Source organism: Carettochelys insculpta, chromosome 2 (assembly GCF_033958435.1).
Source record: "Carettochelys insculpta isolate YL-2023 chromosome 2, ASM3395843v1, whole genome shotgun sequence".
NCBI lineage: Eukaryota > Metazoa > Chordata > Testudines > Carettochelyidae > Carettochelys > Carettochelys insculpta.
In genome coordinates this window covers 202,261,185-202,273,882 of record NC_134138.1, presented here as the reverse complement: position 1 = coordinate 202,273,882, position 12,698 = coordinate 202,261,185, and the positions used below count along the sequence as shown (strand labels likewise).

Here is a 12,698-nt window from a genome sequence, read left to right as displayed (position 1 = left end):
CAACACTCCTGTGTCTCTGAGCATTTTATTGCTCAAAGAGCTACCTGGTAGAGAGAGCTTTCAGCACCCTGCCACGCTGAACAATAGCACTTACTGGCCATTAAACCAATTAAATTGAGTGCTATGCTTTCAGCGTGGCAGGCAGGAGTCAGGCAGCGATAATGTGAGCCACAAATGGCTTCTTAAAAAGCCATGTGCGACTCAGAGCTACTCACCTGCCTTTTAAAAATCGTGGCATTGTGGGCCCGATTAAAAAGACTCCGCGGGCTGGGCATCCCTGATTTAAACAGTCTTGGAATAGTGTCAGAATAAATACTAGCTGTCTTCTTTTAGCATCTAGTTGAGATTTGTTAAAGGATGTCTAAATTAAATGATGTCAGTAAATGTTATCACCAACTCATTTAAGAAAATGGAACAAACCAAAGTCATGCTCTCGGTCTAGAACTCCATCAGCCACAGGGTTGTTCTATGCATTTTGTGTCAGCTGTGTAGATTGTAAGTTTCTTGAGGCTGGGACTGTGCCTTCCTTTGGTTCATACTATTGGTGCCAATCAAATTAATGATAAATCTTTGCTATGCTTAGATAAGACCGTAGGTTTTACAGGCGTGGTGTTTAACTGCTCATATTACTGTTGACAGTTCAGAAATGAAGAATTTATATTTAGCAATGTAGTCAAATGGGAATAGTAGCAAGCTTATTAGATATTAATGGAACGTTGCAGTTTGATATGATTGAAACTTGCTATGTTTGAAAGATGTTTATGAATTTTCTTATATAACAGTCCTGGGGGGAATTGTGCAATTTTAGTATGGTTCCAAATGCACAATTGCAGAATTCCCCCAGTACTAATATAACCATAATTGGTTTATTCTTACAGTACACAGTATGTTATCAGGGAGCCTATTCAGTACAGTATCTTATTCATTGCAAAGGTGTGTATATTGAAAATTGTACACTAAAAATACAATTTCAACTTCATTTTTACTGAACCAACTCATCAGTCAAATGAACTTGCAATCTTCTGGTCTCTAACTGAATTTCAGTTTCTCGTGCTTTTTTGTTTTGTCAATTAAAATTACCGATAAAGATATGTTTAAATGTCTTTTTGGATACTAAAATTGTTTTCAGGTATTCAGGAGCTTGGTTGCACTTGCGCTATCTGGATAACATGCTACTCTCATTCTTTTAAAACTCTGGGATATGTGGTGTGAAATGTTAAACTGAATAGGTAGACACTTACGTAAGAGAAGATTCTTTTTTCTTAAGCTTTGAAGGTAATTGATTTTGATTACAGAAAATGTGTTCCAGAAACTTGGTTTTAGAATTTTATTTTATATTTATTAACATGGGGTGTAACTTGAGTCCACTGAATTGCAACATGGCTACTGACATGCAGAATGCTGTTGTGCTGGTTTTGTCTGTTTTGGTACTTCATCTTGATCCTGTGTGTTGAAAGGTGGCAGTAAAATACGTACTACTTGTATACTTGATGAAGAAATTCTGCCACAATCTGAAGCCTATTTTTGTCAGTATCATAAATGATCTGACTGAGTTATCTGTTGATTCAATTTATTACATTTAAAGATTTGATTTGCATGATGCAGAGGTTAAAGGAAAGTTGTTCTGATATGGCTATGATCTGAAGAAGTGGGTCTGTCCCATGAAAGCTCATCACCTAATAAATTATTTTGTTAGTCTTTAAAGTGCTACTGGACTGCTTTTTTGTTTAGAAAATGAGAGAATGTCTGACCAATATTAAAATAAGCTTATAAAAGGAGGGGTACGTTTTGAATGGTCTCTCTAAATATCAGTTTTAAGTCTGCAAGCAATTTTATGGTGGATAAATGGGAAGAATATAACTTTGGGCAAGTTGATTCCAAACTTTTATTTAGTCCCAAAATTGAACGTTGTATGTATTTATTTCTTCTAAACTTAAGCCTTGGCACTTGACTCAGCTGTTTGATTTATAATTTACTGTTTCTTAGTTTATGGAAAGAGGAGATTAGCAGTGGCTGCTCCGGAATAATTGAAGTTAATATTGAAAATCTCTTCCTTTTTTAGGTTTAACTATAGATCAACTCATCACCTTGCATCCCATGGGTTTTATGAATTTTTAAATTGGTTTGATGAAAGAGCATGGTATCCACTGGGAAGAATAGTAGGTGGGACTGTAAGTATGCGAATAATCACTTTATGGTGACTTTTAAAAATTCAAAAGTACAACTACAAGTAAAATTATCGCATGGGTTAAAAGAGAAACAATGTGATTGACTTTTAATTTTCATAATAGCTATAAAATGGATTTCAGTTACTAATACTACAAAGGTAGTTTTATGCCTCTTGAGTAAGAAGAATTACTGCATATCAGTAGCTAAAAGTAAATGCTTACGTGTCAACTTTCAATATCAGTAGTTCAGACTATTATGACTTCTTAACCTTCCTGTTATCTTGTGGTAAAATGCACCATTACTACCTGTGATGATATGGTTCACTGTGCATTTTTCAGTTGATGCCAAGAGTAATGTAAGGCTTTTTTCATGTTAATGGCTAAAGTTTAGATTTATTATATATATATATATATATATATATATATATATATATATATATATATATATATATATATAAAATGTGGGTATTTATGAGCGTATAGAAAATTATGTTGGACTGCACCAGCAAAATAATATATTTAGATTAAAAATAGGGGAAATAAAGATTTTTCTAAGGAATATCAAAAATAAATGAGAAAATGAATTTGGATCTGAAGTAGTAAACAGGAAGGATAGAAGAAGAAATTAAATTACATCAAATTGTAGCCCAATGAAATGCTGATTCATGTAAGACTGACATTAGAAGAGTGTAAAGAGACCAAATGGCAAGCACATGTGCTGAAAACCCCATAAAAGCACCTTTTCTTCAGTAATAAGAGACTAAATACCATTTGTATTTGTTTAAATGGTTATGCAATAAATTGAATCACATTATTTTAATTTTAAACAATTTTAATAAACCAGTTTTATATAACATTTTGAAGTCCTTTTTGACAAGTATTAAAATAAAAATATGCAATTTATTTTTAATTCCTGTCCTATTTCAGAGGTTCTTTTAACATATTTAGTGGGTTTTTTCATCTCAGATTTTCACCTCTGAAACTAGGTTGGAGACATTTCTGGGAATACCCATATTAAAGTTCAATTCAACATAAATGTCTTACATTGTTTTTTCAGGGCAGTTAAGACATCTGAAATTTTTTTAATATTCTAGTACATAGGCACCATTGTTTCACTGAGCTCTTAATATTGCAGAATAAAACTGTCACTTAGAATGTTTTAACATTGTTTGAAATCACGTGTAGATTGAACCTTTCTAGTCTGGCAACATCCGTAATCCAGCATGATTTTAGTTAGCCAGATGACTACTTTTATCATGGGTATACCCAAGTTTCCTGTAGTCTCATAAAGTTTGTTTACAGCCACCAGTCTTGGCTGTCAGTGTTCTGTGCTGTTGTTTAGCTGTAATTCACCTCTAAGTGCCTTCTAAAGGCCTGGTAAGCAGGGAAAGTGTTCATAATGCTGCTAGATAATACTGACCTCGTATGGTCTAGCAAATTCTCTCATTTGTCACCAGACAGGTCTTGAGGGTGTAGGCTAAAGAGGTTCAACCTGTAGTTGATATAGTTATCAGATTCAGTAGACTTATGCAAATCTAACATACTTCAGTGGAGCTTATCTTAACTCCTTTCTAAATTCTTTCAAATATTTCATAGCCAAAGTTGCCTGCTGTCTGAAGTAGTTTGCACTTACATATTTAAGAAGTATCCATCCGAGGGGGTGTGTGGGTTGTTTGTTTACCAGCGGTGACTTAATGGTCACAAAATTCTGATACGTAGATTAATATCTCCCACTTTACAGGTATAGGAAATGGAAGCACAGCAAGATTAAGCAATTTGGCAGATGTCATATAGGAAGCCAATGGTGTAACTAGGAAAAATGATAAATTAAAACTGTACATAAGTTTCTAGGAAATGTTTCAATTTTGCATGACTTTCAGATTACTTGAAATTTTAAGACTAGGTTTACTAGAAATAGAACTAATGTGTGTTGGTCTTATGCTTGATCTACACGATCATCTTCTTTCTCACAACTTCTAAGACAGAGAAAATTTGAACCTGTATGTGTTTGCTTCATCATATAACTGGACAAAATGGTTTCTGCCACGTTATCAAATGATTATTGACATAAAGGCTGTGTCTACACTACAAAAATAACTTTGAAGTAAGGGAAAATGTGTGTAGACTCTCTGCTGGCTAGTTCGATGTAATGTGTAACTCGGAAGTTAGTTCCTAGTGTAGATGCACCCTGAGGCTGCGTCTACACGTGCACGCTACTTCGAAGTAGCGGCAGTAACTTCGAAATAGCGCCCGTCACGTCTACACGTGTTGGGCGCTATTTCGAAGTTGAAATCGACGTTAGGCGGCGAGACGTCGAAGTCGCTAACCCCATGAGCGGATGGGAATAGCGCCCTACTTCGACGTTCAACATCGAAGTAGGGACGTGTAGACGTTCCGCGTCCCGCAACATCGAAATAGCGGGGTCCTCCATGGCGGCCATCAGCTGGGGGGTTGAGAGATACTCTCTCTCCAGCCCTTGCGGGGCTCTGTGGTCACCGTGGGCAGCAGCCCTTAGCCCAGGGCTTCTGGCTGCTGCTGCTGCAGCTGGGGGTCCGTGCTGCATATACAGGGTCTGCAACTAGTTGTTGGCTCTGTGTATCTTGCACTGTTTAATGAAAGTGTGTCTGGGAGGGGCCCTTTAAGGGAGCGACTTGCTGTTGAGTCCGCCCCGTGACCCTGTCTGCAGCTGTGCCTGGCTCCCTTATTTCGATGTGTGCTACTTTGGCGTGTAGACGTTCCCTCGCTGTGCCTATTTCGATGTTGGGCTGAGCAACGTCGAAGTTGAACATCGACGTTGCCAGCCCTGGAGGACGTGTAGACGTTATTCATCGAAATAGACTATTTCGATGTCGCAACATCGAAATAAGCTATTTCGAAGTTGGGTGCACGTGTAGACGTAGCCAAAGTGTGGCAAACTGCCTTGAGTTATGGTATCAGACATGTTCAAAGCAATCAAAGTAATTTTATTTTTTTCTTTATTTTTAATCAATAAGTATCTTTTGCTGATTTGTATGCAAATAGATTTATAGTCGAACCTTTCTGCAATCCTGAAATACTATAATTTGATTTTTTCTTTTAGGTCTACCCAGGGTTGATGGTGACAGCAGGCCTTATACATTGGATTTTAAATATGCTAAATATAACAGTCCACATAAGAGATGTATGTGTATTCCTAGCACCAGTTTTTAGCGGCCTTACATCTATTTCTACTTTTCTGCTTACAAGAGAACTGTGGAACCAAGGAGCTGGGCTTCTAGCTGCCTGTTTTATTGCTATAGTACCAGGTTACATATCTCGATCAGTAGCAGGATCCTTTGATAATGAAGGCATAGCTATTTTTGCACTGCAGTTCACGTACTATTTGTGGGTAAGTAATTGCTCAGATTTATTGTCCCCCACCCCCGGCCTGTTTTCCTGACCTTGCTCATGGTCATTGCATTAGGACCCAATCTTGGTTCCTTAGAATTTTTTGCTTCCTTCTGTAATTCTCATTACCTTCTAGAATAGTGTTAGAGATTTGATAGTCTCTAACAAAAGTCAAATATGAATGTCTGCTGCAGTGTTGTTCCTCAGTATAAATAAGCTTCTCATGCTACTTTTATGAAGGGTGTTCTCTAACAATAAAAGGTTTACATTTTTAGGACAAATTGAGGTTTTCTTGTATTTCATTCTGCTGCTATATGTGAAGTGACGAAAACTGGTAGCATTTTTCAAACAGCCTGCTTGTTAGCACGGATTGAACACATTCCTGTACCATTACATGACAAAAAGAGTCATAGGCAGGATTAACCCACTAGATTTTCCTAGGCTAGTGTAAATAATGTAAGAAGTTGTGCACAGCAAATACCTTTGAACACAAATTAGACAATAAGGGAGCAGAGCCAGAAAAACGGTCAAAAATTGATAGCGGTGTGCTTTTAAAACAGTATAAATATTCAGGTCTCATATAGAATTAAACAAAAGCATCACTGTATTTTATAAAGCAGTGTCCGAGCTGACCATCACCAGTATAAAGTTCTGCCATTCCATCATTTTATAACTTAATATGTACATCTTGATACAAACCTAGTGTCTTTCCTAAATGGATGGCAGCTCAAATAGTATAACTGAAGCAGCTAGAGCAGGGATCAGCAACTTTTCTGAGGTGGAGTGCAGAATTTTTACCATTTGACCTCTATAGTCCAAGTGTTGGTGATGCTTTTTAAAGTCACTAATAGTCCTACTTACAACAGCTTCATTAAAGAGGCAGAGCTTTACCATTTTTGTGGTGGTGGGTAGCATTAGCTGGTCTTTTGATTAAACCATTGGCATTGAGCAAGCTCCCAGCTGTATGTGGGGGAAGAGAGGCAGGGTAGAAAATGGTAGCAACGATGTTTGCCTGAGTATGCAGACATCCAGAAAAGTATTTATGTGAGATATAAATTGATTCTATTAGTTTTGAAGCCTATTACCATGTAAATGTCAACAGTGAGGATTTGTCTTCATGGTAGAATTTCCTGGCATAGCCATCGCAAAATAATTACTCTTCTATGCTTAAACTAGTTGATTACTTTCTCTCTTGAAGAAAAGTTTTAAAATAGTCCACACAGTGGCACTTACCTGCATTAACTATTGTGAAATAATTATTCTGCGATAGCTATGTTGAGAAATTTCCCCAAGCAGACAAGACCTAAGTCATTGCTGCTGATCTTAGTACAATCAATAGGCTGACCATTTTTTGTTATTGTTGAAATATTAAATATTGTCAGGTTGCAGTGAGGACCTGTTTGTTTCCAAACATTGCTGAATAAGGAACAAGAAGTTCATTCACCTCTCCCCAAACTTAAAATCAATCTCTACTCTTACCACAAGGGGAGCAGGTAAGAGTGGGTGGAGTACTAAAGCACAAAACCGTTTCTCGAATCTTCACAAGCCAAAACTCCAGCTGTACCCTATTCTGTCAAGACTTCTAGCTTTCCCCAGCACCTTCAGCAGTGTAGTAGTTCATCACAATGAAAATCCACAGAATGCTGACAATCTTAAATTTGGATGCACTAAAAAATATGTACTTACTTATCAAAGTAACTAACTACTGAACTGGTAAAGCAGTAGTAGTCCACAACTGAGGCTTAATGTATTATAAAGGATACGCAGCCGTGGTACATCACCAACCCCTGAAAGAATCTACCAATAATTGCCATAGATTCAAATTTTATATTAAAGAATATTTTGTTCAAGCACAGCCCAACAAACTGCCATGGGTGCTCTCAGGCAAAAATGGGTTCTTTCCATCTAGCACACCATCTCCAAGTCAGATCATATTGTCAGCATCTGTGGAAACCCATTGTCTTCAGCTTATGCCATCAGTGATACCTGCATTTATCCACTAGCTCTATGTGGGATTTCAGTTATTTTTTAGACTAGAATGGTATTTACCCTCCTAATATGATACAAGGACTCTTAGAGCAGCTGTGGTAAGAGTTGATGGTCATCATCCAGGGGTCTATGTTTACACCAAACTGTAAGTAGCACAGAGATACTGCAACTACTTTTCTGCCTCAGAGGTTGAAGCGTTCAGTGCAGCATTTCTCAGCCTGCAGCCCATGGGCCATGTGGGAGCCAACCTGACATCTTCAGGGCCATAAAGGCAGTGAGTATAAAGTTGGATGCGGCCCACATAACATACAGAGGGCGGCATGCACAACCCACAGTGGTAAATAAGTTAAGAACCACTAATCTACTGTGTCACATCCTAGCACCAATTTGAGTGAAGTGTTGCATATAGACTGTTAAGGTTGTTTGGTCCTATGCAGGTGAACCAAATTGCACTTTTCTACAGGCATTGTCTTTCTGAACTGCCTCAATGAATTTCAATGTGGGCAATTAAGTTATTAAAACAAACTGACTGGGGGAGGTTTTTTGCTTTAACCCAGGCTTTTCATTAAAAGCTACATTTTTGGCAGGGATCACAGAATTTTGTAATGCTATTTTTAACTGGTTTGTCTAATATTGCAGCTTGTAATGTTTGAATACTTGATTTTTTTTAAAGGTGAAGTCTGTGAAAACTGGGTCAGTCTTTTGGACAATATGCTGCTGTCTATCGTACTTTTATATGGTAAGCCCTTAATTTGTACATAAACTGATCTGTTTCTTTTCAGTCAATTGAGTGAAAACAGGTTTGTTTTTAACCTGACAGCTGCTGCTTCTGGTCTGTTTAACTCAACAAAGAGGGCTAATGTTTCCTTTTCTATTCAGGGCCTTTTGTAAAGATTTGTTTTCTCTGGGAAATAATTTTTCCCCGTGTGTGTGTGCGTGCGCGCCAAGAATTTTCAAATGAGGGGCAGACAGGTTCCTTTGGTGGCAGTGTTGGTGGAGGCTCCGATTGACAGTAGAAGAGGTTATCTCAATTAGAGTAAATTAATAGATATTGGGTGGATGGCCTTAACAAATGTGAGATAAATGTATCTAATCTGTCAAAGAAATGCAAGAGCTGACTGGATCACCACCTGCAAGTTTGTACACTGGAAGAAGGTAACTCCTACTAGGAGAGTAATTAATGTAACCAAGATGTGTAACAGGATCTAATGGCTGAAAGTTGAAATTAAAAAAAAAATTAAATTGGAAGTAAAGTATGAATTTTTAAGTAAGAATTATTAGCCATTAGTCTAGCACAGCTTTCCATTGAAGTCTTTAAAACTGAATCTAAAAGCAGTGCTCCAGTTCAAATACAGTTTGCTGATTCAGTGCAAGTATTATTGGGTGAAATTTAGTGAGCTGTGTTATGAAAGAAGTCTGATGAAAGTATCATCATGCTACTTTTTGGATTTAAAAATCTGAGACTCTATGAAAATGGGAATTTCTGCAAGATTGGGAGGAAGGCAGAGGAGAAAGTCTGTCAGCAAAAAGGCTAGCAGTTCTTTTGTAGTAGAGACTGTCCTTTTAAGGAAATGGGTTGACTCGAGTGGGACCAGATGCTGTGGTGAGAAGGGTTTCTTGCAGGGTGGAAAAATCTTTTCAGGTAGAATAGAGCAGGGGTCGACAACCTTTCTGAAGCAGTGTGTTGAAATTTGACCTTTTGACCTCTGCGTATAGCCTGAGTGCTGGTGATATTTTTTTAAAGTCACTAATTGTCCTGCTTACAGCGTGGGAGCGGTCCAGGGTCTCCGATCCCTGCCCTGTGCTACAGGGAGGGCTTCAGGGAGGTGGGCTCTGGCTCCAGCCCCATGCTGCAGAGGGGGTTCCTGGGAGGGGAGCTGCAGCCCCAACTTCACAGCCGACTCCATGGTGGAGCACTGACTGCAGCCTCACAGAGGAGGCTCAGAGGGAGGGGAGCTTTGGCCCTGACCCTGCAGAAGGGGCACCCAGGGTTGGGGGAAGTGAGCTGTGGCTCCATAGCTGGGAGTTGGGGGGGCAGGGCCTATGGCCCCATGGAGGAGGCTCAGAAGGTAGGGGGGCTCTGGCCCTGCACCACAGAGAGGGTTCAGGGGAGGAATGGGGAACTCCAGCCCCAGCCCTGGCACCAGTCACATGTTGTAGCCCCATGCAGTGGAGGTATCTGGCCCTCAGGCCAGGCCCCAAGGCATGGCTCCGGACCTGTGGAGGAGGCTCACAGGGAGGAGGCTCTGACCCCAGTCCCACAGAGGGGGCTTCATGCTCTGGCCTAATGCCAAGGCAGGGCTCCAGCCCTGGCCCTGTGGAGGAGGCTTCGAGGGGAGGGAGGCTCTGGGGCTAAAGGGGACTCCAGCCCTGCACTGTACACCTGTGCTTCCTGCAACACGCATGCGCAGTAATGTCTCCTCATGCTATCTGATAGGCCCGGGGCATGGGCCCCTCACTTCCTTCTCTGCCACTGTCAGCTGCAGATGGAGCTTTTCTTTCTCTCTCTGAAAGACAAAAAGAGTGAGTTAGCTTAGTGTTCATCTACCTTTATCCAAGTTACTTCTCCTCTTAGATGTTCTAATAACAAAAAAGTTGCTTTGTCATCGCCATGCTGGACTACCCCTGCTTTAAGCGAAGCGCAACATACGGAGAAGCCGTGTCAGCCTCTGACGGCCATGCCTCCTATATCAAGTGCTTGGGTGAGGGTGACTAAACCCAGTCCTGCATCCATTGCTCCAGCCTCATTGTGAGAGCCAGGAGGGACTGAGCCAAAATGCTCAAGACTTATCTATACAAAAAGTGCCTCCAGCTACCGGCCCCAGAGTGTCCCTCCGCTGAGAAACCAGCATGGAAGACCAATGGTATGGACGCTGCTTATCCTTCTACCTCAGCTAGCACTCCATCAGTGAAGGTGGGCCCTTCTCTGTAGCGTTCCTGACCTCAGACACTGTCCTCACAGGTTGTACCAGTTGAAAAGACTGCCGCAATGTTCGCCGCACTGTCACAGCTGAAGTGAGTGCACTCAAAGTGGAGCTGCCGACATTCAGCATCTCCTACGCCATCGGCACCACTGGCTTCAGCTGCTGCTACCCTGGGCATAAGAGGTCCTCAAAAACTAAGACGCCACCCTTGGTGCCGGACTTTGAGTGCAAGCAACACTGTTCCAAGCCTCTGTGCGACTCCCACGAGGCACCGGACTTGGCACTACGCAAGTCCACTACGCATGTGGCAGTTTAGATGGCACTGAAGCAGCACCAAGACACCACTTCACCAAAGCCCCTGGCACCAGAGCACAATACATCATCTAAATGGCATAGTGGAGTCTCGCCACCAAGAACTCACATGGCCCCGGCACCACCCCACTTGCCGTACCTTATCCCTAGTGCTGCCCATGTACCCACGTTCATCTAGATGCACAGGGTTCTCCCACAGCTCGGGGGCCAAACCACCTACCTGAGGTGATGGTTCTGACCACAGGAATGTTGTGTTAACACTGCACTCCAGCTCTGTACGCCCCAACTGGGAAGACGTACCTCCTACAATGGCTTACCAAAGGCCCACCACCACCACCACCATGGTTTGCACTCTACTACCTGCACTCTCAAGAACCAGCTCCTGTATGCCCGGTCACCTTGGGAGGTGCAGTTGCCTCTGCTCCCATGCTCCGCTGGCATCATCCATGGTGTCTATGAACCACCACATGTCACCACAGCCCACCATGTTGGCAACATATCCACCATTGCAGCACTCTGGGGCTGAGGATTCCCTTTCAGAGGTAAGGATAGATTCCTCGCTGCACCATTCCTCGTCTTCATCAGACAACACAGGACAGGGTGTTCTCTCAAACTCTGGCAATCATGGCCACCCACCTGCGTTGTCACGGGGTCATCATCTTTCCCTGTCTGGTCGATTGTCTCATAAAATGGCCATAATTCCCAAAGACTCTTTGCATGGTGATGGCCACCACAGACCTTTTGCTCTGTCTGTGCTTTTACATAAACTACGAGAAGTCCCACACGTCAACCCTTGCAGTCCTGAGAGTTCATTGGTGCTCACGTAAACGCTATCACCGTCAGGGCCACTCATCCCATTCCTCCTCACAATGCACCCCTTCCTGTCCTCCTTGGCTACCTGCTGCATCTGAGTCAGGCCTACCCCTCAGTACTATCCAGCTGCATGCCATGGCATTGTCAGTGTTCCACCAAGCGGAGGATGGGGTTGCCTTCCTCATCTATCACCAAACGCCTTCCTGTCAGTACATCCTCCAGTCTCTATCTGGGAGCTTAACTATGTACCCAACTGCCTCATGAAACTGCCCTTTGAACCCACTGGTGACGTGTTCCTGGTTCCATCTGTCGATGAAGGTCTTGGTTTTAGTTGCCATCACATCGGCCAGGAGAGCTTGCCACTCTCATGGCAGAACCTCCTTATACTGTGTTTACCAAGGACAGAGTCTGTTTGTCCTCATATGAGGTTTCTTCCTATGGTTTCCTCTCCATTTTACATCAAGGAACCTATCCTCTTTCTTGCATTCTCCATGAAGCTGCACTCTGATCCTGCGCGTATGGTGTGGCGCACTCTGGACGTTCGTTGGGCATTGGCTTTCTACATCAGTCGCACAAGCTTTGGTGCAAGTCTCCTAGGATCTTCATGTCCTTCACAGAGCAGTCCAAGAGTCTGCCTGTTTCATCTCAACAGTTGTCCAAATGGATATCTATGTGTATTCGCTCTTGTTATGCGCTTCAGCAAAAGGAGCTTCCAGGTGCAGTCACAGTCCATTTTTCCTGGGCTATGTCCTGTAGTACCATCTTTCTCAAGAACATATCCCTCTCCTTCCTTCAGGGGGTGCTGGAAACTGCAGCTGCCAGAATCCTGTAACTCCCCACATCCCTCAGCAGTGTCTTCTGTATGTAGCAGCCAGCAGAACTGCAGCCCGTTTTTGTGGGGGGAAGGAAATTCTGTGCACACATTAATTTCTGTATTGTGCACTGGTGCAGAATTCCCCCAGGAGGGTAGAGAGCAGCCTAAACCCCCTTTAAACTTCAGCATTAGATGCTTTTAGATGGTCTAAAATCAAATATTGGCTATAAACTTCCTCTTTCAGAGGCCAGTTGTCTCTAAAGCACGTTTATTTCATATTATGGTAACCTGATCGTGAAACCGGGTGTGTGT

General features: G+C 41.9%; 1 protein-coding gene across 1 annotated transcript in view; it reads left to right on the top strand.

The window, feature by feature from the left end:
• The window catches only part of STT3B (STT3 oligosaccharyltransferase complex catalytic subunit B), a 94,049-nt gene that overhangs the window by 42,979 nt on the left and 38,372 nt on the right, over positions 1 to 12,698 (top strand). The window contains exons 2-4 of the mRNA XM_074984397.1: positions 2,063 to 2,171; positions 5,248 to 5,535; positions 8,197 to 8,262. Of these exons, the coding sequence (XP_074840498.1) occupies positions 2,063 to 2,171; positions 5,248 to 5,535; positions 8,197 to 8,262 (463 nt within the window). The remainder of the gene's footprint in view (positions 1 to 2,062; positions 2,172 to 5,247; positions 5,536 to 8,196; positions 8,263 to 12,698) is intronic.